Source organism: Tauraco erythrolophus, chromosome 11, assembly GCF_009769465.1.
Source record: "Tauraco erythrolophus isolate bTauEry1 chromosome 11, bTauEry1.pri, whole genome shotgun sequence".
Classification (NCBI taxonomy): Eukaryota; Metazoa; Chordata; class Aves; order Musophagiformes; family Musophagidae; genus Tauraco; species Tauraco erythrolophus.
The window spans coordinates 3,066,458-3,094,345 of record NC_141475.1 but is presented as its reverse complement, the minus strand read 5'-3'; the positions used below and the strand labels follow the sequence as shown (position 1 = coordinate 3,094,345).

Here is a 27,888-nt window from a genome sequence, read left to right as displayed (position 1 = left end):
ACTTTTTTCTTTTCTGACTTGTTTCCAGGATGCTACAGTTATCTCCCACCTCATGGCACTGCTCAGTAGGTCTCGATATACACAAGAGTACATATGTCAGATCTTCTCACATTGCTGCAAAGTAAGAAAGAGAATACATGTTCTTTTTGCAACTTGTTGTGTTTCTGGCATGTAAGAAACTGTAAGACGATGCTGCCTTTTGTGACAGGAACATTAGGACAGAAATGACTGAATTATTGCTCTGGATTTGCTGACAGATTTAGTGGGGTTGATATATTTTTCTCTACAGTAAAACAAAATGTGCAAATAAGGACTTTTTATATAGGGTGTGTATGTATTGGCTACTAAACAAAGTCAACAGTCTAGGCAAATATTAATTCTCACTACAACCAGTATAAATTTTGGAAGGCTTATTTTTTTTTCTCTGGAAGTCTCAAGACAGTGTGAGCATCTCTTTACAGAGGTCTTGCATCTGCTTTCAAGACAGCTGTTTTAAACCCAGGGAATGTTTTCTAAGAGGTGCTGTAGGTTGAGAGGAAGAAATACGCTCTTCTCAGTTGAGCTCTACCAGTTACAGGTTTATCCAGATACATGTTCTTTCCTGCTGTGTCATGCAATTCTCTTGATATGGGAAAACTAATTTAAAAACAGGATCAACCCCACCCCAAACACAGAAGTCTTTGTCTTTCCTGCCCTCTGAGTTTCCACACACCACTGTTTTTTATATCATTCTTGCTTTTTTTGGTAGTTGCTGTACCCACGGGTTATACAGTAACTATATCAAAATAATTCAGTGTAGGAAATCAGATTTGTACCACATCTTTCCCTTTTAGAAACAGTTTAAAACTAAAAGATCATGGATCGTGTTTATCCACCAGAATTAACAAGTGAAAAAGTCCTGAAATTTATGAATTTCTAGGTAGTAACCTCAAAAAATATATTTCTACCTTATAATTTACGATGAGTCTTCTGGAATTCTGAATTATTCCTTTGCTAAAATGCACTTTTCTCTACCTTGACTGCTACTTATGTACATTCATCCAATTGCATTTCTTTTGTTGAGTGAAACTGAGGGCTGAAAACTGTAGAGTTAGTGTGATATAAAAGTGTAACTCAGCTGCTAATATTGGTGGAATTGTTTAAAGAAAACATTAAGACAAAATCCTAAACTAGACTGTGGAAGTTCAGATCTATAGCTAATATTGGGAAAATAATTTGGTATTTTAAGAAGGAAAATGCACCAGTGAGGAGTCTCATGTTCAAGTGGCCCCTGAAAGTCTCCTTAATAGACTGAGTAGCTTGGGCAGGTGAAAAATAAGGCCAAAAATAACACAGAACTGATTATTGGGTGGTATAGAAGTCAACTTTTACAGTCAGGGATTAGCTCTGTAGCAATATAAACCCTGTTGGCTACAGAGAACTGCTGAGTAACTTTAGCTAATTAATCCAACATGAAAACAGTTATTGTCATCTTTTTCCAAATCAGTTACTTCCTTGTAGCTCTGTTAACTCCCAGTGACTTACGTATCAAATATATGGTTAGCAAAGCAAATGCCCAGTCACTTAGAAGAGTGGAGTGAGGAAGGTCTTATGAACTCACTGTACTGTTTTGAATACCTCCTCCACCCCCCAAATTGCTCTCGAACAAATTTTACAGTGAATGGTTTGAAAAAAATCCAAGTTTTCAGAAAGAAATTTGATTGTGTGAACAGATAGAAACATGAATGCACAAGAAAAGCAGGATGGTGGGTATGAGTTTTACAGAATAAAGATTAGATGCATAACAAAGAAAAATATTTGAGGTTGAGTAAACAGATCATGGCAAATGTTAAATTTTGAAGAATTAAATTAATGAAGAACTCATTTCTCTCCTGCCCAGGCAAATGCAGCTGTTCAGCAAAAACCTAAAATGTCCCCTTCTTTCTTTTTTGTTTAGTTCCTGGGCTTCAGGTCTGATTATCAAGGTCAATTACTGTATTTTCAGACATAACAAAATACATCTGATACAGTGAAGCAGAATTTGCAGGGGATTTTCTGATTTATATGGATAGGCAGAGTGCGTTCTTACAATTTAAAAAAAAAAATTAAATACTGAAAGTTTCAGTATTCTCTACATTTTTAATGAAAACTCCATCTTCTCCTCAAAAGGCCATGAGTGAGAGAACCTTTCTAATTTTCTCCTGAAGAAAAAAGTTACTATAAGCTTTAGTATTTAGGTAAGACTTAGCATATATTCTAAGAGGTATTGATGCTTCTCTTTCTTTTTTTTTCCTCATCTTAGTAGATTTATTCATTAAACTAACAGTGACATATCATAACTTCTACTGTCCTTGTTCCTGCTTACGGTTCCCTTCTTAGATCTTGTGCATCCATTTTCTTTCTTCCTGGCCAGAGTCTTGTTTAGTTGGGCTTCTCAGGTTTCTTTCTTTCTTGCCTACTCAAATTTTCCTGGAAAAGCTCAGATCTGTTCTCTTGAGCTAGGACGTCCTTCATTCAGGTTCCTAGTGTATTCCTGCTGTTTTCTGCTTTTACTGCTTACTTTTACTACTTCTCACTGTATTTTTAGAGTTAAAATTGACTGATGGAAAACATCGACCTTGGAGAAGAGCCATCCTAAGCAAGGGAAAGTGTTGATTTACAGGGGGAGCAGATGTCGTTCTTAACATAGAGAGCCAGCATTCTATCAACATATAAGCAAATAAGTAAACCGAAATCAGATTGATGCACAAGGCATGCTAAAATGCAAGTCAAAATTTACTTTTTAAGAATCTCTCTGTCGCAGTTGATTTGTTTCCAGAGAAAGTGGTGTGAGTAGGTAAGCTTTACTGTTGTAATGGTCAAATTAAAAAGATAAGGTATGCGTTTGCAAACACATGGTTGTATGAATAATTTGAAAAGAGTGTTCTGGAACTTAGGTTTGAATGTGGTGACGTCTCTGCGTAAGTAATAATTGCACTACCAGTTGAAAATTAGAATCTTGTGTCTGGGAAAGATCCAGAATAAAGCCTATAATCAAGGCTTCCTCCCAAGCTCGTTCTGGGAATGTTTTCTGATGCGATCTCAGGCCTGGAACAAGGTATATTTGCATTTAGATTCCTGCTTTTAAAATGTCATTACGGAATGAATTGTGGCATTGTTCTATCCTACTGCTTTCTTGAAAATCGACATTTTTATGATGGAAAATCATGCAAAAGCTGTGATTTCTATTCCTGAAATGTTGTTCAATCATACTTGGAGAAAAAGATGACTGTAATCAGACCAGCTCCTGGCACTCAGTATACCCAAAGAGAAACAAAAGCCAAAGGCCTTGCTATTCTATTGGTGTCTGAGCTGCTTGGAATTAGGAAGGAATGATACATAATCTCAGGTTTTCCCATTTTGACTCGAAGCTGTCCCTGTGTAGGGGTTAGTGCTTACCCTGATTGTGCGTTAAACGAGCTGGAGTGGTGTGTGCTAACCCAATGTGTACAGCTTCCACGTGTCCATGGTGCATCTGGTTACGCAATAAGAGTACACCCAAGCGTCGCCTTTGCACGTGCATTTGTCCTGTTTGCACAGAATTTGCTGTCTGCATCTTACCGCAAAATCAGTAATACTTGTCAATTGCTAAAGCTACCTAGTTCAATATGATTTCTTTTTACCTTAATTTCATTCATTTTTTTTCACGTATTTTAATATCTGTTCTTCAGCTTCAACACTGGCATAGCTGCGGCTTTAAATCATTGCCTCAGCCACTTCTGTGTGCCAATGTAAGTTGTTTTCTTACTTAAACCATGCTGTTTTGCTTGCATTTTTTGGTTGAAAGCTCTTGGTGGCAGTAGCAGCTGAAGCATCTCTTAAAGCACCAGATATGTTACGTCTAAAATTAATTCTATGCTTTTTTTTTTCAGAGGTAAGGGATGTTCTAAAAATGTTCTTTTGAATATAAGAGTAATCAGTTTTTTCTGATTACTTGTTTTCAGTAATCTGATTTCAGTATCTCAAATGTGAAAATAAAGTGTCACTCATGCATACTAGGATGTCTAGATATGCCCATAAACTCGGCTGGGTTTGAAGGAAAGATTAAGGAGTGAAAACACTTTCTTCACTTGCAGATTAGTAAAAAAAGAAACGCATCGAGGTGTGATTAATGCTGTGACATTCTAAAAGCTGAATTGACGTTGCGCGGGGCCCATGCTTCATGCAAAGCTGACTGGAGTCATCAATCTGCCTCTAAGGACGTGTTTGTACGTCACAGATCAGATTTCACAAGAGGCTGTTGAGGCTTTCGGGCCCCATTGAGACTTCGTGTTGTTTTTTCCAACCTCATCGAGCCTTGTCATACTGCAGAAGTTCTGAGACCTTTCTGCTGCAAAATTCAGTGTTTACATTTGATTCCAAATGCTTTTTAAATCTTGGAAAAATATTGACATATGAGCCATTGTCGACTTAGATCTTGAAGTCAGTTAATGGGTGATGATGGCTGACTGGATTTATGGCTAAATATGTTTGAAACTAAAGTCATCTGTAGGAGGAAAATGTGAATCTGTTCTCAAAGCACTGTCACATTCTGTCTGGAAGCAGTTTCAGAATTAATTCTCTCTCTTCTGAAGTTAGAATTGTTAAAAATGCTAAATATTACCAATGAAGAAGACATAATTAACTAGGGATCTTTTATGTGATTTGTAGAGAAAATCAAGAGCTTTTGGTTGTTTCCAGTATGAGGAATAGAAACATGAATACTCTGTGCATCTTAATTTGTGAAAACTAATTTCATTGCCCATTGAAGAAAAGAGTGGAAATGATAACCGGAAAAGGAGAAATGCTATAAAAATGAGAGTTGGACTTCTTTATTTAAAAAAATCAAAGTTGCTATGCCAACTGATTACAAAGTGAATGTTAGTAAATCTACCTGTAGTACTTAACAGTAAGTTGTAGATAGTGGAAACCTCTTACAAGTTGTTTTAAAAAAAAATGTATCTTATTTTATGTTTTCCTTTGAAGGGTCCAGATCACCAGACAATCTTATTTAACCATGGAGCTGTTCAGAATATTGCACATCTGTTAGTCTCCACCTCCTACAAAGTAAGAAATGAAAACTATTTGGTGTTTTACATATGTTTATGAACGGGATCCAAATGAAGATTATAAAAACTGTCTATGCATATCTACTAAAACTATGAACTGTTCTAACATCTATTTCTAGAATAACAGTTGTTTTTACTTGTTATATAGTTTTCTATCAAAACAAGACCCATTGTTTTGGAGTGCTGTGTAAAGTTAAAACATGATTAATTAAAACAGAGCTGGCTTTTGGTGATCCAAAGGAGAACAGTCACTTGGCAACCCAATAAAAATGATCTAATTTGTTGAACAATAAATGAAAGAAAGAAATCAAGCTGAAGAAAAGCGAATGTGAGCTGTCCTAAACAGAAGTCATACCTGTGAAAACACGGACATGGAATGCATGGAGGACTCCAGCTGCCTGTGTTTTGTGCTCGCTGAATCTCCTGAGTCTCAGCTTCATCCTCTGTTTTGCTTTGGAAATCCATCCTGGAGTATCTGAAAGTACCACCTTTGGGAAAAGCATCACACTTTACCTATAACTTTACAAAGGATGGTCAAATAGGTCTCTTTAGCCTGAGGCAAAAATTTCAAATCCTGACCACAGCCTTAGGAGTCTGCTGGAGATGACTTCAGTAAAATGTTTGAGGCATAAAATGCTTTCTGAGGCTCTTCTGTGTAGTTTGGTTTTTTGAGGGCTGACAGATGTCTGCTATGCACATGAATTTGAAATATGTCAGAAGTCAATCCTATGATCTCTAAGCAGTTGAACTTTCATGGACTTTCTTACGATATCAATTTATCCCCCCACCCCCAAAAGTGTGAATGTCATCGTTCTGAAAATAAGAAACTCTTCAAAGTACCCAAATTTATCTTGAGTTATTTTTATTACAATATCTAATACAAAATATGTAATATGTTATCATGCCATTTTTGTTTTACTGAAAGTAGGTTGTTCACTGGTTGATTGAGACTAGATGAGATAATTGTGCTTGTCTATTTTGATTTCTTGCCTAATGCAGAACTTTTTGATTATTAAAGTATCTTTCAGCAGGAAAACCAGTCTTTAAATGAGAATTTCAAGTGAAGGGGAATTTCGTGCTCTGTTCCAGGGTCTTGCTAGTCTCATCTGTGGTGCTTTTTGTTTTGTTTTTTTTTTGTTTTCCCATAAATTCAGTAGGGAGTATGTGGTCTTCAATGTTTTATTAGAGAGACTGATAAACTTCTATGTTCTATCTTTCTGTACTAATTAGTTTTCACCATGATCAGGTAACATTTTGCTGTTTCTTCTATTAGCTGACCTTTTTTATCCTGTATTGTAAGGTGAATTTTCCAAGCTGTGTTTTGCTTGGAACCTTTTCTAATGGCTTTGAACCTTCTCTATTTTTTCCAAAGAGTTGCTTTAAAATAAAGAAATCAGAGCAAGGTAAAGTTTTCAAGCTATTTTTTCAGCAACAAGATACATGTAGCATTGCATCGAAATATTTAGTCCTACCTTACTGGAGAGATGTATAAAGTATTCTCCATTTCCTCCTTTGCTAGTTTGATCAGGCTTTTAAATTCCAGGTGTACATACTGAACTGGTTTGTGTTGCTCTTCGTACGCTTTCCTCTGATAATACTCCTAGGGTTAAAGCTTCATTGTGATCTTAGCTGCTTTCTTAGTGTTCTGCAGTGATTAGACATTCTCAGGCTTCAAATGTGACTGATATTTTTGTAGAATACAAGCCACCTCATTCTCATGCTTCTCTATCCAGTTTCAGAATGTTCAGCTGAATAAGAACTTGACAGGAAAAGACAGCATTTAAAAACTTTGCCTATTTTGCACTACTCACAGTGGAGGCCAGCAAGGTATCTCAGATGATTTAGGTAATAGGACCGTATCAATAAACAGCAGAAACCCTCAAAATGGGATTTCAGTCCCCATGAGAAGAGTTTTTCTAGGTCAAGAGAATTCAGGACAGGAGAAGGAAGATCCAGCATGGAGAAATTTGTGTGTCCTTGTTTTCTTACAGGTGATACCTGAAGCTGTGTAATAGCAGTAAAACTTACAGTTTGTATTTGTTATAAGAGTAGTTTAGAATCACTTCAATTGGATGGTTCTCTTTAGACATTTTATTAAGCTCACCTTTAAATGCTTCTAAAATATAAATCTCACCGACATGTGTTTCTGATTCTCTTACGTACTTATGAGTCCTGGAAGGAAAAAGTAGTATTATTATGATACTTCTTTTGTTGTCATTTGCACGTTTGTGATGCATCACAAATAAGACCAGTATTTCTTACTATCTAGTTCCAAGTTTTATCCTTGCTTGTCTTTTTCACAAATGGTTCACAACATACTCTGTAGAAGGATAATTCCAACAGGGAGATCACAGGAGTCAAGGTGTGAGTTAGATATTTCCTTCTGCCATTTATTCATCATCTACGTTTCCTATTGCTCATACAGAATTGTTTTCTACAAGCCTGTACAACCATGTAGACCAGTTTTGCTTTCACGGTAGCGTTACATTTATTCTTCATGTATAGGGTTGTCAGCCACTGGAATAGGCTGCCCAGGGAGGTGGTTGAGTCCCCATCCCTGGATGTGTTTAAGAATAGGGTGGATGAACTACTTGGGGATATGGTTTAATGGGAGATTAGGGACGGTTGGACTGGATGATCTCTAAGGTCTTTTCCAACCTAGAAAATCTATGAAATCTATATTATGTTTTCCTACAGGTTCGAATGCAAGCGTTGAAGTGCTTCTCAGTTCTAGCCTTTGAAAACCCACAGGTATCAATGACTCTTGTAAACGGTGAGTAGAATGCTGCTGTTGCTTACCTGACACTCATTTTATTGACTGGCTGAATTAGGATTACTTGGAGTTCTCTTTCCTTGCTTGCAGTGTCGGTTGATGGAGAATTGTTACCGCAAATTTTTGTGAAGATGTTACAAAGGGACAAGCCTATTGAAATGCAGCTCACATCAGCCAAATGGTAAGTTTCATCAGGAATTAGAACGAAATACTGTGTGGTTTAATACTTACTTTTTAAATGTTCCTCTTGTTCTTGTTGCAAAGTAGTATGTGATCTTAAGAATAATTATAGATATTTGCATTATCTAAATCCTTCAAGTGGTTATGGCCTACTAATCTAACAGTATAACTTTCATTCTTTGCTGTACATAAACAGGAGAAAGTGTTGCTGGGCAGCAGTTTTGTCAGGAATGTGTATTCAGACGTGGATTTTCCTAAGCTGAACTGCAGTTTTCACAAGTAGCTTGGATTTTATGATAAGTTTTACTTTGAGTAGTGGTCAGTTCTGTGTCCTTGCAGAGCAGAATACTGAAACATCCTCTCATGACACAAGTTGATGTCCTGCTGCACCACTGGTCAGAGGACTCACCCAGGTGACTGGGGCTGTGGTGTGTTGGGAACTCTGTGCACTAAGCTGATAAGAGAGCAAAGCTAGTCCCTCTTCTCAACTGTTTTAATTAAAATAGATTATTATTTAAGCTTCATGTGCTCATACAGCAGAATTAATGTTATTAATTAACTTTATAGTTGAAATCCAACTTTCCCTTCTGGTGTGGGCACATTTCTGTGTGTTCATATTCATACTGACTTTCCACCCTCTGACAAAGCGTGACCAAGTTCTGCAATGGCAACACTAGGATTGGGAACTGATTCCCTTTAAGACCCTTTTCCTTTTGTTTTATCGATAATAATGGAATAAATTACTTCAGGAGGTTAAATAGATAAAATTACCCGTCACTGTAAACTACTAAAATCAAACATAACTCAAGAGTTTGGCCACTGGTGTGTTTGATAATTCCTTTAGATTTTGGTGGCTCGTTTTTGACCTAGATCAGTGAGTTCTCTGATTCAGTTCACCAGACAATTTCCCTTGGTGACACTTGCCCCAGTGCAAGGTCTCAAGATACTAGGTGAGGAACAAGTAGGGTAGGTATAACTGCTTCTTTTGTGTTGTTGCCAGGTTATGATGACTTAACCCTTTCATGAGAGCAGTTATAAAGACGTGTGGGCGTTGTCTTAGGAAGGTAATCTCACTCTATGTGGGAGATCTGTCTGGGGACCTCCCACGCTTCCTTCCAACCCCAGTTGGTCTATGCGATCTGGTTTTACTGGTTTGTTAAGTAGCTCTTAATGAAGAAGACAAGTTAAATTGACTGGGTTGTAGCAGTTGAGTTGTTCTTGATTTATGTGTTTCTTTGAGAATTCAGATAATACATAGAGAATTAAATATTAGAATATTTTTTTTTACACTAATCTTAAGACACAAAGCAGTTGATAAGTCATGAAGGCAGGCAGGAGTTAAAATTGTTCCGGCTCTGGACTGTCTCCTTGTTCAGGGATGAATGCTCCCAGGTCTGTTGGTGGTCTTTACTGATCTGCTTCACAATGGAAGGAGCTGGGTAGACAATCCTATCCTTGGCTGGTGCTTTGCAGTACTTTGGCTCAAGTGGACCTTTGGAAGCATGGAAGAAAAGCATGGTGAAAAGCATGAAAGAAAACTGCAGGAAAATGGAAGACAAACCAGTATCTTGAGCTTCAGACTGAGTTTTTAATTAGTCCATGGACAGTCATCCTTCTTAGTAAGGCACTCAGGGCCTCAGTTTCACGACAGTCCTGGGAGCTTGCAAAAACCTGCTGGCTTTTCTTCTAAAAGTCCATTCCCTACTTGATTCTCTTCTAGTCATACTATGTCTCCTTTCTTTTTTTTTCTAATGAGAGTAGTAGGTGAAATTGTCGCAGCACTTTTTTTAGCTTCTAAATTAAGACTTCACTCCTGCCTGGCCAGCTTGGGTCAATTAATCTGCAGTTCTTCTCTGATTTATTGGTAGGGTCCTTGGAATGTGGATGTAGAAAAGTGTGAAAATGTGTGTAAAACCACATTTTTTAATGCGTTTGCAAAGTCTTTTGTTAAATTTCTGTTTGAATCCAGCCTGGCATACAGGGCTAGCTTAAGAAGTTTCCTTTGTGTTTCAAAAACTGAAGTAAACCTTGAAGACCCAAGTTAATACCACTTGATTGAAATGGAGTAAAGACCCTTCACTTCAGCAGCGGTGTTAGCACAGAGGGAAGAGCACTAAGCCTCTTGGGAGAGTGATTTGCAGTTATAAGTGGACCAGTAACCTTTTCTACTAAAATTACTGGAATTGCTTCCAGCTAAGCCAAGCCTATTTTACCTGAAGTAAAAATACTTTAATTTACTTCATCTTTGAAATAGAGCTACTTTGTCTGGCAAATAGGGTCTAGCTGGACTAAATGGTAACTCCAAAACAAGTGCTTTTCTCCTGATTGTTCAGGTGTGAAAATGATTATTTCCTGCTGTCAGCCACAAGGCTTGGGTAGTAAAAGTTTATAAAATGATCTCTGTGCTAACAGCCAAGTGTTATCTTTTAACTTCTGAGAAACAATATATAAAACGACTTCTGATTGTAGGATTTTAGCTGTGTCTGTCACTGGTAGGTCTTTGGAACAGAATCAGTGATGCTACCTTCTAACAGGTGAAAGAACTCTCCTTGGGCACTTGGAAAGAGCTCAGGAATGCAGTAAAACATGATATGGTTACAGTATGTTAGCATATTACTGCTCCTTAGCTGAGCAATTATTATTGACCCTATATACACTTTTAGCCTGCCAAATTGAAAGCTGAAATGTGTTAGTTTGAAGTCCTCTTCACTGAAATTCATTCTTTTAACCTCAGCTGTGGCGTGATGAAAGCCAGTTACAATGGCTTAGTTTAAAACCTAAACCAAAAGATACTTGACTGTTCCTGCACTGAATGCAGAGCAGTTATCCCGCAGCTTCATTCCGCTTCCTTGTAGCAAAGCAGTAAAAAGTATGAACTACTTTGCATTTCTGGTAGCTTGGAGCACGTGTGCAGGTAGGTTAACAAAGCAACTTGTGCATTTGTCTGATGTTGTGTGTCAACACTGTGGTTAGAGACCTTGGAGTTGTCATGTCCACTAAGTTGTCTAATAAAGAACAAATGCTGGTTTGGTTCAGTGTCAGAGACTTAACTGGGCAAGGATGTGCTTATTCCAGCAGGGTGTTAAGACGTGCCCGTGGACAAGCATCACAGCGATACCACATCTCCTGGGCTAATGCAAAGCTTGAGCAGTTTGACTGAGCTGTCAGGCTGTCAACCCTGTATCGATTCTCCTGATTGTTTTGAGTGCTCGCCCGTGCTCTTTGCAGCAAAGGACAGGTCTACATGTATTGCTTCTTTATCTTAATGAAAGTTGTTCATTTTGGGGTTAGTTGTGAATTGAATAAGTTTGGTAGTCGGACCTTTTTTGACCAGTGTGTGGTGTATGTGTTGACTGGTGCTCCAGCAAGATGTCCTGTGCTAGAAGTCTGCTTAAAAGTGTGCCTGTAGTAGCTTGCTCGCGTGCCCAGGTCTAGTAAGCGCAAATGTATTGAAATCCATGGTAGAACAAAGAGGAGCACGTTTCATTAGTGCAGCTGGTTCTGCAACATCTTACTTAAGTGCATAAGAACCAATGATAGGTGACCGTATGTTTTTTTTATGTTGTTACAGCCTTACTTCCATGTGCAGAGCTGGAGCAATACGGACAGACGATTCTTGCATCGTTCTTAAGGTGAGCTGCTTAAACAGTTTTCCCTTTTGAAATGTTTTTCTCACGCAGGGCTATCCTGGTTTTATTTGTTACATACAAAAAGTAGCACAAAATCTATTACACTGAAGATTTCAATACACCAAGTTCTCCTGATTCATTTATTTTTTTATTTAAAGAATTAGTTCCCTGATTTCCCTTTGTGTCCTTAAGCATTTGTAGTGACACGGCTTTTTTTAAGAAGTTTTAGATAAAGAATCATCCTAAAAGGTCAATATCCAAGAATAAATATCCCAGAGTTTGACAGACATCCACTTGATGTTTGCAATCATTTCAGTAAATGTTTATAAGTAACATGGAAACAACATTACCACCTTGGTCTCTGTATGTGAACAAGACACTGCTTTATCTTTCAGTAGCGTATTTCACAAGACTGTAGTCAGAACACTTGCACAATCTGTACATGGAGTCTGTCACCAGCAGATCATTTCTCAGGTTTCACAATGTTTTTGTACGTTTGTCTGCTTCATACTTTGGCTAGGGAAGCTTTTATTAAAAAAATAAGAAACTGTCATGCTGAAATATTGGGTTTGATTTTTATACTGCATGTGACTTTAGAAGGAAATTCAGTAAAGGGAACTTTACATACTATAGGAATGTAATCTCTTTCTTAATAGTCACACTTCTATAACTAGTCAAAATTTAAAAAAAAAAAGCTGTTGATGCACAAGCATATCAGTCAGAGATCAGACAATATTAATGCTTGTTTCTCCATGAGATACTGAAGTATGACTGTAATACTGCAATAAGAAAACATATTTGCTTTCTTCAATAATTACTCTAGCAGTCTGGCAGACTCCAAAGCCTTTAGTATGTTTTTAGCATCCTTCATTCCAGAGAATAACACAGAGTTCAGCCTTAGGAAATGCAGTTTAAATGCCTGAAAAAATATTTTTTCCCCCTATATGTGCCCCTGTGCTGAGATTAGAGAAGACTGCATGTGTTCTTGGAATGAGTTAGGCAAGTGAAGGGTCTAATTGGCAAAGCACTTCTTGTCAGGATTTGGTGGTGTGTGATCTGAGACCCGGTAACTTTTTCCAGTTCTTTGATTGTGAAAGCCCCTTCGTGGTGTTCAGATCCTCTCGTGAACACTAATAAGTGTGTTTGTGACCATCGCATGTGCTGCAAGTCTGGGGCACTGCAGATGGCTGTGTGTACTCCTTAAAGCAGCAAGTACTTCTCACCACCAAAGGCTGCTGATTAGTATCTTCTGGCTGTGGTCTGGTGCTAACCCCTGGTGTCTCCTGCAAGCTTACATTTTAAACTGGAGAACTGTCCAGAGAACAGAGCGCCAAGAGCTGTCCCTTAGTCCTTCTCTTTGGTAATTCTGGGGAAATAGTAGGTTGTGTGTAAGGTACTGCAAGAAGAAAGCATATTCATTCCTTTCAATGTCTGTGGCAGTAGAGTCTGGCATATCTACAGCTTTTGTTATGGAGATTTTGGTATCCCATCGTTCCAGGTAATGACAGATGAAAAATCCACCTGTTGACTGAGTCAAAAGCCCATCCTTCCTGTCTTTTTATGTGAGAAAGTCCTAAATGCAGTTCACTCCAGTGCTGCTGGTTTGGTTTTGATAGTGGCAGCTGTTCTGCACAGGCATGTGACCTTACAGCAAGTGAGGAAGCCAAGCCGCATCCTTCTCCCTCATTCTCCTTTTCAGCTTTTTTTTTTTCCAGATCCGCACTCCAATTCCCTGATCTGTCTTTCCCCTTCCAACATCTGCAGACTGAAGGCTCCATGCTCCCAGCCTATCTCACTCCTGCAAACTTCATTCTTCTTTCAAAAATTTATTCCCTTCAGAAATCTTCCACTGTCTGCTTAACCCTGGGCTATGTCTTGGTCAGGACGTGGGTTCTAGAACTGCTCCACTCTGGGGAGAAGAAATGGGGGACTACTGCTGTAGGCCAAGGCAGGTGACTGCTGATAGCAACTGCTAACGATCTGCGTGGAGCTACGCGTGCTCTGCCACGTGAGCCGGGTTACTGGGTAACTGTGATCCTTTCGAACCATTGCGAACGGATTTGCTTGCCAGCCTGCAGCAATAGGAGCACTTTTTCTCATGGAAGCTGCTTCTGTGCAAAAGAATGTTGTAAACTTTGCACTGAAATTTGTTGTAACACTTGAGAGTAGACAAAAGAGAGAGGACGGGTGGAAGGCAGAGAACCTTGCCTTGTTGTTCAAACAACTCATGTAATTCTGCTTTTCTTCTGGGGTCACTCCAGGAGCTCATAGTTTTGAGATAACACACTGTCTCAGTCTGTGGTAAACAAAGTCACAAACTGACCTCTGGTGAACTGAAACAGAGCGATGCCCTCTTCATTTTTCAGAAATTATTGAAGACAGCTTTGACCCTTTGTTATCAAACTTTCTTCATTTTGGGGGACAGTCAGGGATGTGTGTTTCCAAAATGGTTTTGATTTATTTTCATTACCCAATTTGAGTAGTGGGTTGGTCTGTAACACGTGAAAAAATAAAATCAGTTGAGGTGGAGAGAAGGCGAAGGAGGCTGATAAATAATGGATTTGCTTGGAAGGGAAATGATTTCTCTGGAATCCCAGTGATGAAAGTGACCGTTTGTCCCAATAACCCTGATGCATCCCAGCGACACTGTGTTAATGTCGTGGTTTAGGCCGATCTGGCAACTAAACTCCATGCAGCCGGTCTCCCACTCCAGTAAAGTGGAGAGGAGAAAAATGTAATAAAAGAGCTGAGGGTCGAGACAGGAACAGAGCAGCACCCACCAACCACGGTCCCGGGCAAAAGAGACTCCGTTTCCTTAAAGCAAAACAGTTTATTAACAGCTACTTAAAAAGACAAAAGCAAACAAAAATGGTTACTCGAGAGGGTAACAAGAAAACAAGGCCAGATCTTAAAAACAACACCACTCTTCCCCTTTGCCTTTTCTTCCCAGTCTGCCTCCTCCCCCCAGCGGCGCAGGGGGCAGGGAATGGGGGGGTGCAGGTCAGTTCATTCCATGTTGTTACTGCCGCTTCTCTTAAAGGAGGAGGAGTCCTTACACCATTGTCCCTTGATCCAGTGGATCCCCTACTCACGAGGAAAATCCACAAACTTCTCCAGCGTGAGTCCTACCCGCAGGATGCAATCCTTACCCCATCGATCGCTCCAGTGCGGGCTTTACCACAGTCTTGGATTCTTAGGGAGTTGTGGCCACTCGCTCTGGCATGGTGGGTCGTCATATCGACCTTAAATGTGTCTCTATATGGACTTAAAATGTGTAAATGCGCCTCGACCTGTGCCCATGATTCACAATAGTCTCAGGCATCTCCTCTGAACAAAACCCCTCTCCATCGGCAGGGATCATCCCACGGGCTCGAGATGCACCGTGCTCAGGCTCTGGCATCTCTTCTCGACGTGGGTCCTCCACGGGCTGCGAGTGGGTCTCTGCTCCCCTGGGACCGCCTTTAGCTGCGAGGGGGAGCGCTCGCCATCTCACCACTGGTCTGCAAGGGGGACTCAGCCACGGCACACGTTGTCCCGTTCCATCTTCACTGACCTGGTGTTGGTGTGGCCGTTTCTCTCAGATCTCAGTCCTTTCTGGGTGAACTCGGCCCAGTAGGCACCCCGGGAGCAGGGCTCTCCCCGAGTTCTCCAAGCGGCTCTGCAGCTGCCATCCTCAGTGGGTGGCACCAGCCCGGCTGGGTGCTGGGGAGCGGGGGCCGTGCCCCTCTCCCTTCTCCTTGCCCCTGGGCACAGGCACACCTTTCTGGTTCCTTTGTCCCGACATAAATAGGGCAATTCGCAGAGGTGCCGATTGGCTCAAGCCCTGAGGGGGACGGGAGTCCGGTGTGATGGGCAGCTTCTGCCACCCGGACCTCCCCCCCACATCAAACCATGACAGTTAATTAAATATTCCATCTTTACAGTCCGTTTTCAGACTTTATCTGCTGGCCAGGAAAGGTCAGGTGTGCTTTGCGGCTCTTCCTCTTGCACCTCTAATATGGTTCCCTGCTCCTCTGCGTTAGTTACGTTGTACTGACCTGCAGGTCTAATGGAACAGTTAAAATATTTCCTTCAGAATTCTTGATTTTGTTTCATTTTGAACAGATGGAATTGTTAAAACCTGAAGTATGAGATTTATGTTTCTTGGGTGCTTGCAGCCAGTGACTTAACATAAGCTTGAATTCCAAGAAACAGCTTATTTCAGGCCGTTTGACCTTGGAAAGAATTGGGAATCATGGAATCATAGAATCGTAGAATGGCATAGGCTGGAAGGGACCTCAGAGAACATCTAATCCAGCCTCCCTGTCATGGGCAGGGACGCCTCTCAACTAGACCAGGCTACTCAATGCTCTGTCCACCTGGCCTTGAACACCTGCAGGGAGGGGGCATCCACAACCTCTCTGGGCAATTTATTCCAAAGTCTTATCACCCTCGTAATGAAGAATTTCTTCCGAAGATCTAATCTAAATCTGTTCTCCTACAACTTAAACCCATTTACCCTTGTCCTATCAGTGGACACTCTTGTAAAAAGTCCCTCCCCAGCCTTCCTGTAGGTTCCCTTCAGGTATTGGAAGGCAGCTATTAGATCCCCCCGAAGTCTTCTCTTTTCAAGGCTGAACAATCTCAGAATAGTACATTCAATGACTGTCTTGTGCTGTAATAGTGCGTTCCGTGACTCACTTGTGCTGTAATAGTGCGTTCCGTGACTCACTTGTGCTATAATAGGGCATTCCGTGACTCCCTTGTGCTGTAACTGAACTTAGTGACTCTTGTGCAGTAACACTGCGTTCCACAAGTCTCTGGTGCTGTAATAGTGCACTCCGTGCCTCTCTTGGGCTGTAATGGTACATTCCGTGATTCTCTTGTGCTGTAATAGTGCATTCCTCGACTCTCTTGTGCTGTAATAGTGCATTCTGTGACTCTCTTGTGCTGTAATAGTGCATTCTGTGACTCCCTTGTGCTGTAATAGTGCATTCAGTGGCTCTCTAGTGCTGTAATAGTGCATTCCGTGGCTCTCTTATGCTGTAATAGTGCATTCCACGAATCCCTTGTGCTGCATTAGTGCATTCCGTGCCTCCCTTGTGCTGTAATAGTGCATTCCGTGCCTCTCTTGGGCTGTAATAGTGCATTCCGCAGATCCCTTGTGCTGTAATAGTGCATTCCGTGCCTCCCTTGTGCTGTAATAGTGCATTCCTCGACTCTCTTGTAATGTAATAGTGCATTCTGCGCCCCTCTCGTGCTGCAATAGTGCATTCCGTGTCTCACTTGTGCTGCAATAGTGCGTTTGGAGACTCTCTTGTGCTGTAATAATGCATTCCGCAAATCCTTTGTGCTGTAGTAGTGCATTCCGTGACTCGCTTGTGAGTGATACAATATTACAATATCTTTGTGACTTAGGCATGGATTTTCAGTTCTGCTCTTTCTTCATCAACCTGAATGATGTTTACTGAGCCCTTATGTCTAGATTTCATTATTTTACTTATGCCAGTGTCAGTTTTTAATGTACTTTATGCCAGCTTGGTAATTGAAACTGGTGATACTCGGTCATTATGGTGCAGTTCTGAATTCTACAGATCAAAAAGTATAGTAGTAATTAAACGCCTGCAGGCTTTGAAGGCAGCTTTGTACAAACTTGCTGAGGTCCTAGAAATCTCACTTTTGGAATGAGGTGATTTCTGAGCTCTGCTTAAATTTACCAGCCCTCGGCAGCTGTCTTCTCTTTTGAGTTCTGGTTATCTCCGTGAGGAAGTAGAAGGTCCTGAGGTGTGTCTGTGCTAATAGAATCAGTTTTCAGCTGGTCAGGCTGGAAGTCTTATCTGATGTCTTAGTGACAGATACGCAGAGAGGAGGTGCTTTGGCTCACTGCGTTCGGTGCAGGATTCACAGCCTAAATGGTATCCTTGTAGTAGCATCTACTTTTTTAGTAAATGTAGGCAAGTCCTGTAGCTCCTCTTCCTTATCTATGGAATGAAGATAAGATATTTATTTAATCATTCAAACAGTCGACAGATAAATGTTATTTCAGGTCCTCAAAAATGTAACTCTGAGAAACGTTTTCTACTAGCAGAATTCTGTTGAAGTCGGTGGAGTTACACAAGCAGTTCTTCACCCGTTTTCGTACTTCTGTTTGGTGAGGCTTGAGTGAACAGAGTCCCAACTATCAGAGAATTGGTCCTTCCAGAGTTAAGTGTTTTTCATTGAGCTTCAGGTAGAGAAAGATTTGATTGGTTTTACTATCTAAAGTAGAGAAGTTACAGCAAAATGTTGCTAAGGTAGAGTTTGTCAGGGGTAAGGCAGAGTGGACCTGGATTCCGAGTGAGCTTCACTTGTGATGGATGAAATATACTACCTAGGAGTAGTCCTCCCTTCCCTACTGCTCCTAGCAGCCAGTGTGGCTCAAGGAAGCCCTTAGATTATTTTTGACTGCATTGTCCTTAGTGAATCCCAGATTGTAGAAGGGCAGGAGGGGTCAAGTACTTGAGTGAAGCTTGGGTACTTTTGGTTCTTCTGTAGAGTAAGAATAAATCCGTGCAAATATGAACTTTTGAGGGCATTTATTTTTAAGCTTTTATGAAACTTTGATCATGGCCACTTCTAAAGAAAGCATTCACGCAGACTAATTTTGTCTGCATGAGAAGCTTGTTGAAAGTAGCCTGCTGTATACTTAGTAATGCCTGAACCGTTTCTCTCTGTGTGCGTCGTCTTTAAAACCCTTCTATCCGTTTGTCTGAAGGTACCAAGCTAAGAACATCACTGAGAATTGCTCTAGGATTAAGCAATCAATCAAATCAAAATTGCTGTTTGATTTTTTTTGTGAGCTTCTTTATGAATGTAGCTGCACTAACAATGGTGGTTTAGTTTTTATTATTTTTTTTTTACCTTTTCAGACTCTGCCATGTTTGGTTCGAATGTGTAGTAAGGAAAGACTGCTGGAGGAGCGAGTAGAAGGAGCAGAAACACTGGCCTATTTGATTGAAACAGATGTGGAGCTCCAGAGAATTGCCAGCATTACCGACCACCTCATTGTCATGCTTGCTGACTACTTCAAGTATCCCAGCTCAGTGAGTGCCATCACTGATATCAAGAGGGTACGTTTCTGAAGCATTGAAAATGTGCAAAACCAGTAATAAATGGGCTCAGGATATTTCTTTTTATTCTATTTAAGCCTTATGTCTGAGTTCCTCAATAGAAAGGTGACCAGAGGTCCAGCAGGACTTGATTCCTGATGCACATGATCCCCAAATCTTTGCTCACTCGCTGCTTTTTCTGGTGCCTGTATTATCCAAACTAAAGTCATTGCGTGTGTCTGGACTCCTGTAAGAAGGATGCTGCCATTCTTCTCTGTCAGAGAGAAGGATGGGCTATGGGTAGTTTAATACAGCTTCACTAGGTGAATTTCATTACATTTTGCAGAGATAGCAATGAAGTACCAGTCTGAGACGTCTGTCCTGTTTCTGCTTTGCAGAGGTTAAAAGCTTACCTTCAGGAACCAGTACATTTCAGCTTCATAGGAGATAATAGTCCATGTCATGAGAGATCCATTTCAATTCTTAGGTCAGGTTTGTGAAAAACGTTAAGTTCAGAGACAGTTCTGTTAAAGCAGAAAAACACACACGTGGATGCCATGTAGCATTTCATATTATGAGTTACCTGCACTTGCAGGAGTTTGGATAAACAGAGACCAAATATACCTTGGAGACTTAGTTTCATAGGTGTTGTACTGGAGTTCTCATCCTTAAACTTTTTTTTTTACAGATTTGCATATACTTTCCAAAGCACTAGTGGATCAATCAACCTCAGAAGCAAGACTGGTTTTGATATTCCACATAGGGAAATATCCATTGCCTATTCCCTTCTCCTCTTACTGACTCTGATTTTTACAAAGTACCAAAAAAACCCTGGATTACAGAGCCCTGTTTTTTCTCTGAAACTAGCCCAAGAGGTAGACTCACTTCTCAGACTTCTATAGAATAGGATTGATTGTACATATAGAGCTGCCTTGAATTCTATGTAAAAATGCAAATTAAATATAAAAAAAACTAGTTTCAGTATAAAATTAAATAAGCAGAAGGAAGTTTAGCAGCTGATTAGGGAGTAATGGACGTTGGCTGTAGCATCAAAAAATCATCAAAAAGATGATTAGGTTCCAAATGTGAGTGGGGCAATTATAAATATTATGACATTGCTCTGAGCGTTCAGAAAGTCTAAAAACAGTCGGCTGGGAAGCCAGGGTACTTAGTGTGTAAAGAATGCTTTGAGTTACACCCTGTAAGGTAAAAACTTACATGAGCGAGGACTCTGCCAAACAGATTACTTGTTTGTTCTAAATATTTTTAACCATGATATAATACATTCTGCTCTAATACAACTGCACCAGAGAGAATTACTCATACAGCTTAATTTTTGACAGTTCTTTTATTTCAGTGCTTTGCTGCTTAATACTAGCATTTTTCTGGCATTTTGTGTAACTTTAAATATTGCATCGTTTTGTGGAACCCTTTGGTACAGAGATTTGGGGATAGTCAGGATCATAGAATCGTTCTCATGAGAAAGAACGTGAGGTCTGAAAGTCTTAGTTTTCTGCTCAGAGCAGGATTGGTGCTGGGCTCAGATGGGGTTGCTCAAGGCTTTGTCCAGTTGACTCTTGAAAACCACTAAGAATAGAGATTAAACCACCTCTCTGAGCAATCCGTTCCAAAGTTTGGCTGTTCTAATGGTGAATTTTTATTTCTTTCTTATACCCATTAAGAACGTCTCCTCCTTCCATTTGACTGTTTTCTCTCCTCCTGCTGTGCACCTCCACAAAGAGTCTGGCTCCATGTTCTCCTTGTAGGTATTGGAGGCTGCTCTTAAGTCTCTGCTCAGTCTTCTCTTCTGGCTGAAGAAGCCAGGGTACACTCTCTCTGCTCCTCCAGGTCTGCTCTCCTGAAGTCAAGGCTTCGTACTCTGCTCCGTGCCTTTCTCAGGAACTTGGACACCACAACTTTATGATCCCTATAGCTAGTGCTCCCACTAATTATCATACCTCCAAGCAGTTTTTCCTGATTTGTGAGCAGTCTGTCCAGTGGTGTGTCACCCTAATTCACCCCTCTAGCACCTGCATTAAGAAGTTACTTTCCAGAAACCTCCTAGATGGCTTGCACCCTGCTATGTTGCCTTTACAGCAGAAGTCAGAAGCTAACATCCACCTTAACATGGAGATCCTGTGATTTAGAGACCAGCTTTGGTTCCTGCTTTTTGCTTTGGTTCTCTTGATAAAACTTCCTTTGTTTCTCTCCCAGTTTTTTTCACTTCTCCTGGCTTGTTCCTGTTGGGTGAATAAGAATAGTTTTTGCATGGATATGCTCTGGATAGAGTTGTAACTTTATAGAAGTGTTTTGACCTCAAATTATTTAAGTTGACTTATTTGCAACTCAGCAGAAAAATTAGCCGTATTCTTAACTTCAGCTACTTGATTCAGTTGGCAAACGTGGCGATCAGCTAATGGAACAGCAGTTCCTTTGCTTTTCTGGCTGTCCCTGGTGTAGGAGACAAAACCCCAGTAGATAAGCACTAGTTTACAACAAATAAGGAAATGACACCTGTAACTTTTGAATGTCTGAATTTGGTATCTGTGCTTTGTTTAAACAGCTTGACCATGATTTGAAGCACGCCCATGAACTGCGCCAGGCTGCTTTCAAGCTCTATGCTTCCCTGGGAGCAAATGATGAAGATATCCGAAAAAAGGTGAACATGTGAAAACTGTTAACAATCAGGCAAAGATGTAGCCGAAAGTTTAGGCTGAAAGAATTTGCACCCTTCCAGCCCTTTTTTTTTTTTCATATTGTGATGTAAATGGGTTGAAATGAGAAAGCTCTCCTTCTGTTTCCTTAATAAAAACTTTTAGATTGTGCTTTCTTTACATGGGATTTGACCAAAAATTAGTGTCTTGCCAGAACAAAATAGAAAAGTAAAGTTTATGTAAACATCTTCACAGTGATGAACTAGATTTTCACAATAAGTTGTCTTTCAACATGTTGTGGTCCTTGCTACACATAAGCTGTGCAGGGATATTGTTGTGGCATATGAGTACTTTCTGAAACCTATTTTCTGAGGGACAGAATATACCTCTATTGTCATGTATCCTATTGTAAAACAAACATTTTTTCAAAAAGAAAGCCTGGAAAGTCTAATCATATTGAGAAGCAGTCACAATCTGTTCCATGATTCTGAGGTGATCAAGGGGGCTTGCACTGTTAGAACAAAGCAGTTGGTGTGAAGAAGAACAAACTCTATTCAAACATCACAGGAAAGAGATTGGATGATTGAAGCACTAATGTAGTTAAAAATTTGTGTGGAAAGTGGAGAGAAATTAAACAAGGAATGATTAAAAGCAGCATTTTTTTTTAAGTGTGGAGTTGCCATGTCAAACATAGCAAGTACAGGAGGCAAGAGAGTTTTTTGAATTTATTTTCTGGTTAAAGGGGAAAAACAGAAGGAAAAAAGATACGGATAGGAAGGAGGCCGGAAAACACAGTCTTGAAAGGATAACTAGCAGGAAGATTTATCAGTGGGGAACTATTCAGGATCTCCAGAATTCAAACCCATAAAATTCTCTTGTGTTGCAGGCTGAACGTCTTTAGTAGTAAGGATCCTTCTATTACATATCAAAGCGTTGTTTTTAATAGGTGGTGGGTGTGTACAGGACAAAGTTGGTTTATTATACAAAAGCCATCTTTCATCTTGGTATTAACTTCCTTTCATCCTAGTCTTAAGTGCTTGTGCTGGCCATGTCTAAGTATGGCAGATGAACTGCTGTGTGGTTGTGGACCTATCTGGAAAAAACATGTCTCTAATCTGTAGGTTTATATTGTGTGCACTCACATATGCTCTCTTTTGGTTTAATGACATTAAGGGTAGTTTGTGTGTGTGTATATAAAAAAAAAAAACCCTCTTGTTTCTTGATGATTGATAAAATAATTTTGAAAGCAGTAGTGAAGCACAGAATGTAGATGGTCGTTTCTAAATTGTATGCAGATACATACTACTTTCTGCTTCATCTGGGAAGAGAATGAAGCTTGCTGGTTTTAGCTACAGTTTTTATATGCAATATTTAAAACATTGCAGACAAAAAAACAACACATAAATCCTCATGTTCTTTTATTTATGTAACATGAATTCCTTTTGCTCCAGATCATTGAGACTGAAAATATGATGGACCGTATTGTTAATGGCTTGTCTGAATCCAGTATCAAGGTGCGATTAGCTGCAGTCAGGTAGGAGGCTTTTCTGAGTCATACAAACACTTTTTGTCTTGTCAAAGCCCAATGATGCACTTGCTGGAATTTCTGCTGATTTTTCAAAAGCAAAACTGGAGTCATTTTTGCTGTTGGAAAGTGTATGGGAGTGGCAGGAGGGGGGAAGTTATCCTGGACTAGTACAATTTTTTTTTTTTGCTATTTGCAGACTACTGCTTCCCAATTCTAAGCTGACTCTTTGTGTAGAGGCAATGTATATGTTACAGTAGTATATGCATGGGTCTGTATGTCTCACAGTGGAGGTTTCTTTTCCATTACAGGTGTTTGCACAGTTTGTCCCGTTCTGTACAGCAGCTCAGGACAAGTTTTCAGGATCATGCTGTATGGAAACCTTTAATGAAGGTAAGTAAAGAAAAGTCAAGTCTCAACTACTGAAGCATTCTGTTCCGTTAAAGGAGGATATGGTGTCCATTCAATTTGCATGCCTTTCTGTAGAATCATGATAGAAATTACCTAGAAATCAAAATTCCTTCACCTTCTCCTGAAAGAGTTGTAAATCAAGAAAAAGCCAAAAGCCAAACAGTAATGAATAGGACTGTGGTCCATGCTTGGTTTGTGGTTGGGTTGTTTCGTTTTTGGTTTTTTTTTTGTAGTGAGTGAGTCTAAGTGATCCCTAATGTTTACATGGGGCAGCAGGAGGACTATGTCTCCTTTAATTTCAGTCTCAGACTAGATGGCACAGTTCAGACTTGGTCTATAAGCCTTACAGGAGAGTTTAGATTTGCATTTTCTCCTGCAGTTCTCTACCTTCTAGATCTCATTCTAAAATTCTCGATTCTGAAACTGAAGGCAAAGAGCTCAGCAAGACCTTTAAGAAGTCACATTTTAATATAACGCAGCTATGCACATGATCAGATGGGGTCGAAGTGTGTAAGGTATATATAAGCTCTTATCTTGTAATGTGACTGTCATTAAGTGCAGATAAATAAACCAATTTCTCAGTTTCAACATCTTTTATACTTTGAAAATGGGGATCAGACAAAGTCTTCTAGCAAGAAGCCTGAAAGCTTGGGCAGTATAGACATCCATGAGGATCACCAAGGGAATCACCTGAAGAGAGCTTGACTCTCTATTCAAAAGTAAAACAGCCAGACCAGAGAAAGTGGTGTTAGCAAAAATGAGATGATGAGCCTGATAATAAGGCAGTTGTGAGCTGATTGTCCAAAGTTTCACTCAAGAACCTGGAAGGAAGTAAAGGATCAGGAGATCCTTCAGTTATTTCTAGTGATATTTCAATACAACGAAGATGCCTGTTGGGCATACTACTCAGTGACATTTTATTCAGGCCTGACTTTTTCTGTTCTGCTTATATTCTAACTCTCACAAGTTATGAACTCAACAAACCTTGACTCAATAGTTATACTACACTCTCTGGCCATCTTGTTGCCTGCAGGCCAAGAAACTTGCTAACCTTTTGTGTTGCTTGAGTGAATTAGACGCCCTAAAGTATGGGCCTACTTTTTTTCTCCAATTTCATGATAGAAGTGATGTGGAAAGTATTTTCTGAATTAAGCAGTCATCCTTGATTTGAGTGTGTGAGTTGTGATACTAATCCATGGGTGTCTAATTCATTAGTCTTATTGGGAGGTCAGGGGAGATTTGATCGTGCAAATTTTTGCTATCACTACAGCGTAATAATCTCATGATTTGGGACTCATGATCCATCACCTGAAGGGGCTTGGAGGAAATGGCTTGAGTATTCTAAGAATTTATGAAAGGCCAAACATGAAAACATCAAACCTTTATAAATGTAAAGCACAAGAAAGACAGGATTGCTTGAAGAAGCACAACTAGTATAAAAGCAGAGCCATGTAAAAAAAAAAACAACCAAATGTAGATGTCAGACTTTTATATAAATGCAGCTGCTGGCAGCTGTTCATTTTGATTTGTATTAAATAAGCTGAAGTCAGAAACTTCTAAGTCCATTCCAAAATGTCGAGCATTATTCTTAATAGAAAAATAAAAGTAATATTAAATAAGATAATTAATTTTCAGTCTAGATTAATAACAACTATGTAAGTCCTTTTCTCTCCCCTAGCACGTATAGCTGTATAAGCCGTGCAAGAATAGTACCTAAAACTATAGGACTTACATATGTGTACTTTAGTGCAAGCTGCTGTAAATGCAGTAATTGTTAACGTTTGCAGTTTGCTCACTGCTCTGAAACAAAAGGTGGTACAGAACAACCCCTCCGCTCCCCCTTTCTTTGCTGGGGGAGCAGTCGTATCCTCCATGCCTCTTTTCTCACTGTGTTTTCTCAGAACATCCAAGGCAGATGCGCTGTTTAAGAATGGCATGTATTGGTTCTGCTGGAGATCCAGGCACAGACGAGAGAGTATAACACTTTCCAGGCTGCTTGCTTTTCTGAAAGGACAGTCATGAGGAAATTTGCCATGTTGTGCTTTGCACGAGGTGTGGAAGTGTTGAGAAGGCTCCTCCTGGAGATTCCTCTGCTTTTCTGTAAAGCATGGCACAGAGGTGCGCTGCAGCCTGCTCTCTGTTGAGAGGATGGCTGCAGAGCTGAATTACATCTGCCAGCACATGTATGCATTGCAGAGTGGGGATCTGTTCCCACTGATTTCTTTTAAATGGGACCTGAAAGCTCTCAAATCTGGCTTCCATGAAATAACGTTGCGTTGCTCCAGCTTGTCTTGCAACGTGTGTCATCAAGTTGAGCTGAATGAGCTCTGTCTGGATCTCAACTGCTAGCACCAAAGCATCTCCTAAAGTGTGGGTTATCAAAGTGCAGAGTAATTACAGGTATCCCATTTCAAAGTGATCTCTTCCTTATCCTACTCGTTAATGGAGATTCTTCCCTCTCCCCTTTGTGACTGCAGGTTTTACAGAATGCTCCGAATGAAATCCTCGTAGTAGCATCTTCCACGCTATGCAATCTTCTTCTGGAATTCTCTCCAAGCAAGGAGGTTAGTACTTATCCAGAAACAAGAAGTAGTAACAGATGAAAGTTAAATTATATGATGGTTCAATAAGCATAAAGGTGTCTTAACTGGTAGCTGCTGCTTGTGAAGCGTTAAAGAGCTGTAATGTTAGGCAGACTGTATTATTGATAGCTTGTCAATAAAAACCAAAAACCAGCTGTTTACAGTGCTGTGACGGTTAAATGTGGTTGAATAGTTAAAGGTCATCTCTAAAGAAAGGTAGAAGACATGAAATTTTGGAGGTTTTTACTTGTAAAACACTGTTATCTAAAAAATTCATGAGCAAGAGGAAAACAAACTGGTAATTGACACTATAATCCATTGTCTTGGAGAATTACTGCTGTAACCTTGAAAATGCCAGCATAGCTGAGTGTTGTGGGTTTTATTGTTCTTGAATTCTGCAATGTCTGTATTTCATGCAGATCAGACGTACGTGTCAGTGCTTCATGGCACTGGAACAATTCCCCAAGTCTTAAATATTCCTTAATTACACAAAACATTTGCAAGATTGTGGTGTATGTGGGCTCCTACCGGGCACTTTGGGTTACCTTGGTTTGATCAATTGATCTTGGTGGTTTTAGTCATGTCTGTGAGACAAAAAATTCAGTGAAATAATGCCAAGCACAGTTTAGTGGTCCATGGTTCTTGTTCATACTGCAGGTCACAGCATAGCGTTTCCACCTCAAACTGGATTGAAATACTGGGTTTTCTATCGGGACACATGGTTCATGTGAAAAACATCATTGCCAAAAGAAAATACTGTTTATGCAAAATGAAAGAATACTTAGAAATGTTAGATTTGAAAGCATCTATAAGCCATCTGATCTTTGATATATCACCTTTTTTTTTCTACATAGTATTTTGAAAATTGTATGTAAACTGCCAGTCACTTAAGTAAATAAACACAGCTGAAGTGGATCTGTATTTTACCCTATAAAAAAGCTGAGTCAAAACCAATTTTGGAATGTCTCCCACCTGCTGTGGCTGTGGAGAAGTCCGTGGGAGCTAGCACAACTTCCCAAAAACTCAGATATGTTCAATTATTCACTGCTTTTGAAGCAGTAACTTCTGGAAGAAAGGAGCACCTTACAGACTAGAGCAGTGTAAGGCATTGGATGAATCTTTTTAGCAGATGAGCTCTTCAGATCTTGGATAAAACTAGTACTTCGAATTCGGTTCGGGTTGAAAGCAGTTGTTCAAAACTTAACTTTCATTACATTAACCAGTTTGAAAGAAAAGGTGCATGTGTTGCTATTTTTCCTGTCTTCTAAAGACGTGATACTACAAGGTTTTGCATTTCAATCTGGTCATCAAGAGCAGTCTCTATTTTTCTTTACTATGCTAAAATTTTCCTCTTGGATTTTAGTTTTGGCTATTTACTAAACACAAAGATTGTATGTCAAGAAAGATACCAAGTAGCTTTCCTTGTCCTTAACCTTTTTTGAACAGTCATATACGTCCCTCTTGATACCCAAAAAGATGTAATTGCTCAAGCAAGACTGGTTTTGGAGAGCAGTGCCAAGCTGAAAGTTGTTGGGGAAAACTCATTTGCTTGTGTGAGTGTGGCAGATGTGTGTATAGTATCACAGCAGTATGTATGTGTGTATATATATATATATACGCACACACGTGTGGGTATGGCTGTGTATATACATGCCTGCACATACATGGATACACAGAAGAATAAAGCTGTCTTGACCTGAGTTTTTTCATAAAAACCTACCTTTTAATGCTCATGACTATAGAGTATGGCTTGGCCAGTTCATGTGAGTGGACTTGGACATGTTGTAAACTCAAGAATAAGTGGGTTTTTTTGTATTAGGTTTACATTGGTATATATGTCTAATTAGTCTAAGTAGTGTTTTAAAGATTTTTCTTTCTTTTTTTTTTTCTCCTCTCTTCATTTTAGCCTATTTTAGAATCAGGAGCCATAGAACTTCTATGTAGTTTAACACAGAGTGAAAATCTTGCCTTGCGAGTGAATGGCATTTGGGCTTTAATGGT

The 27,888-nt window shown here is 39.8% G+C and overlaps 1 protein-coding gene across 7 annotated transcripts in view; it reads left to right on the top strand.

Annotated features, from left to right (window-relative positions):
- The window catches only part of ARMC8 (armadillo repeat containing 8), a 75,981-nt gene that overhangs the window by 39,008 nt on the left and 9,085 nt on the right, over nucleotides 1-27,888 (top strand). For 4 of the 7 annotated variants that reach the window (XM_086618157.1, XM_086618154.1, XM_086618156.1 and 1 more), the window contains 12 exons: nucleotides 29-121; nucleotides 3,690-3,749; nucleotides 4,984-5,064; nucleotides 7,764-7,839; nucleotides 7,930-8,020; nucleotides 11,591-11,651; nucleotides 18,536-18,736; nucleotides 21,279-21,374; nucleotides 22,821-22,903; nucleotides 23,206-23,287; nucleotides 25,783-25,869; nucleotides 27,794-27,886. In XM_086618157.1, the coding sequence (XP_086474283.1) occupies nucleotides 29-121; nucleotides 3,690-3,749; nucleotides 4,984-5,064; nucleotides 7,764-7,839; nucleotides 7,930-8,020; nucleotides 11,591-11,651; nucleotides 18,536-18,736; nucleotides 21,279-21,374; nucleotides 22,821-22,903; nucleotides 23,206-23,287; nucleotides 25,783-25,869; nucleotides 27,794-27,886 (1,104 nt within the window). The remainder of the gene's footprint in view (nucleotides 1-28; nucleotides 122-3,689; nucleotides 3,750-4,983; nucleotides 5,065-7,763; nucleotides 7,840-7,929; nucleotides 8,021-11,590; nucleotides 11,652-18,535; nucleotides 18,737-21,278; nucleotides 21,375-22,820; nucleotides 22,904-23,205; nucleotides 23,288-25,782; nucleotides 25,870-27,793; nucleotides 27,887-27,888) is intronic. The other 3 variants (XM_086618155.1, XM_086618159.1, XM_086618160.1) reach the window with 3 other exon arrangements.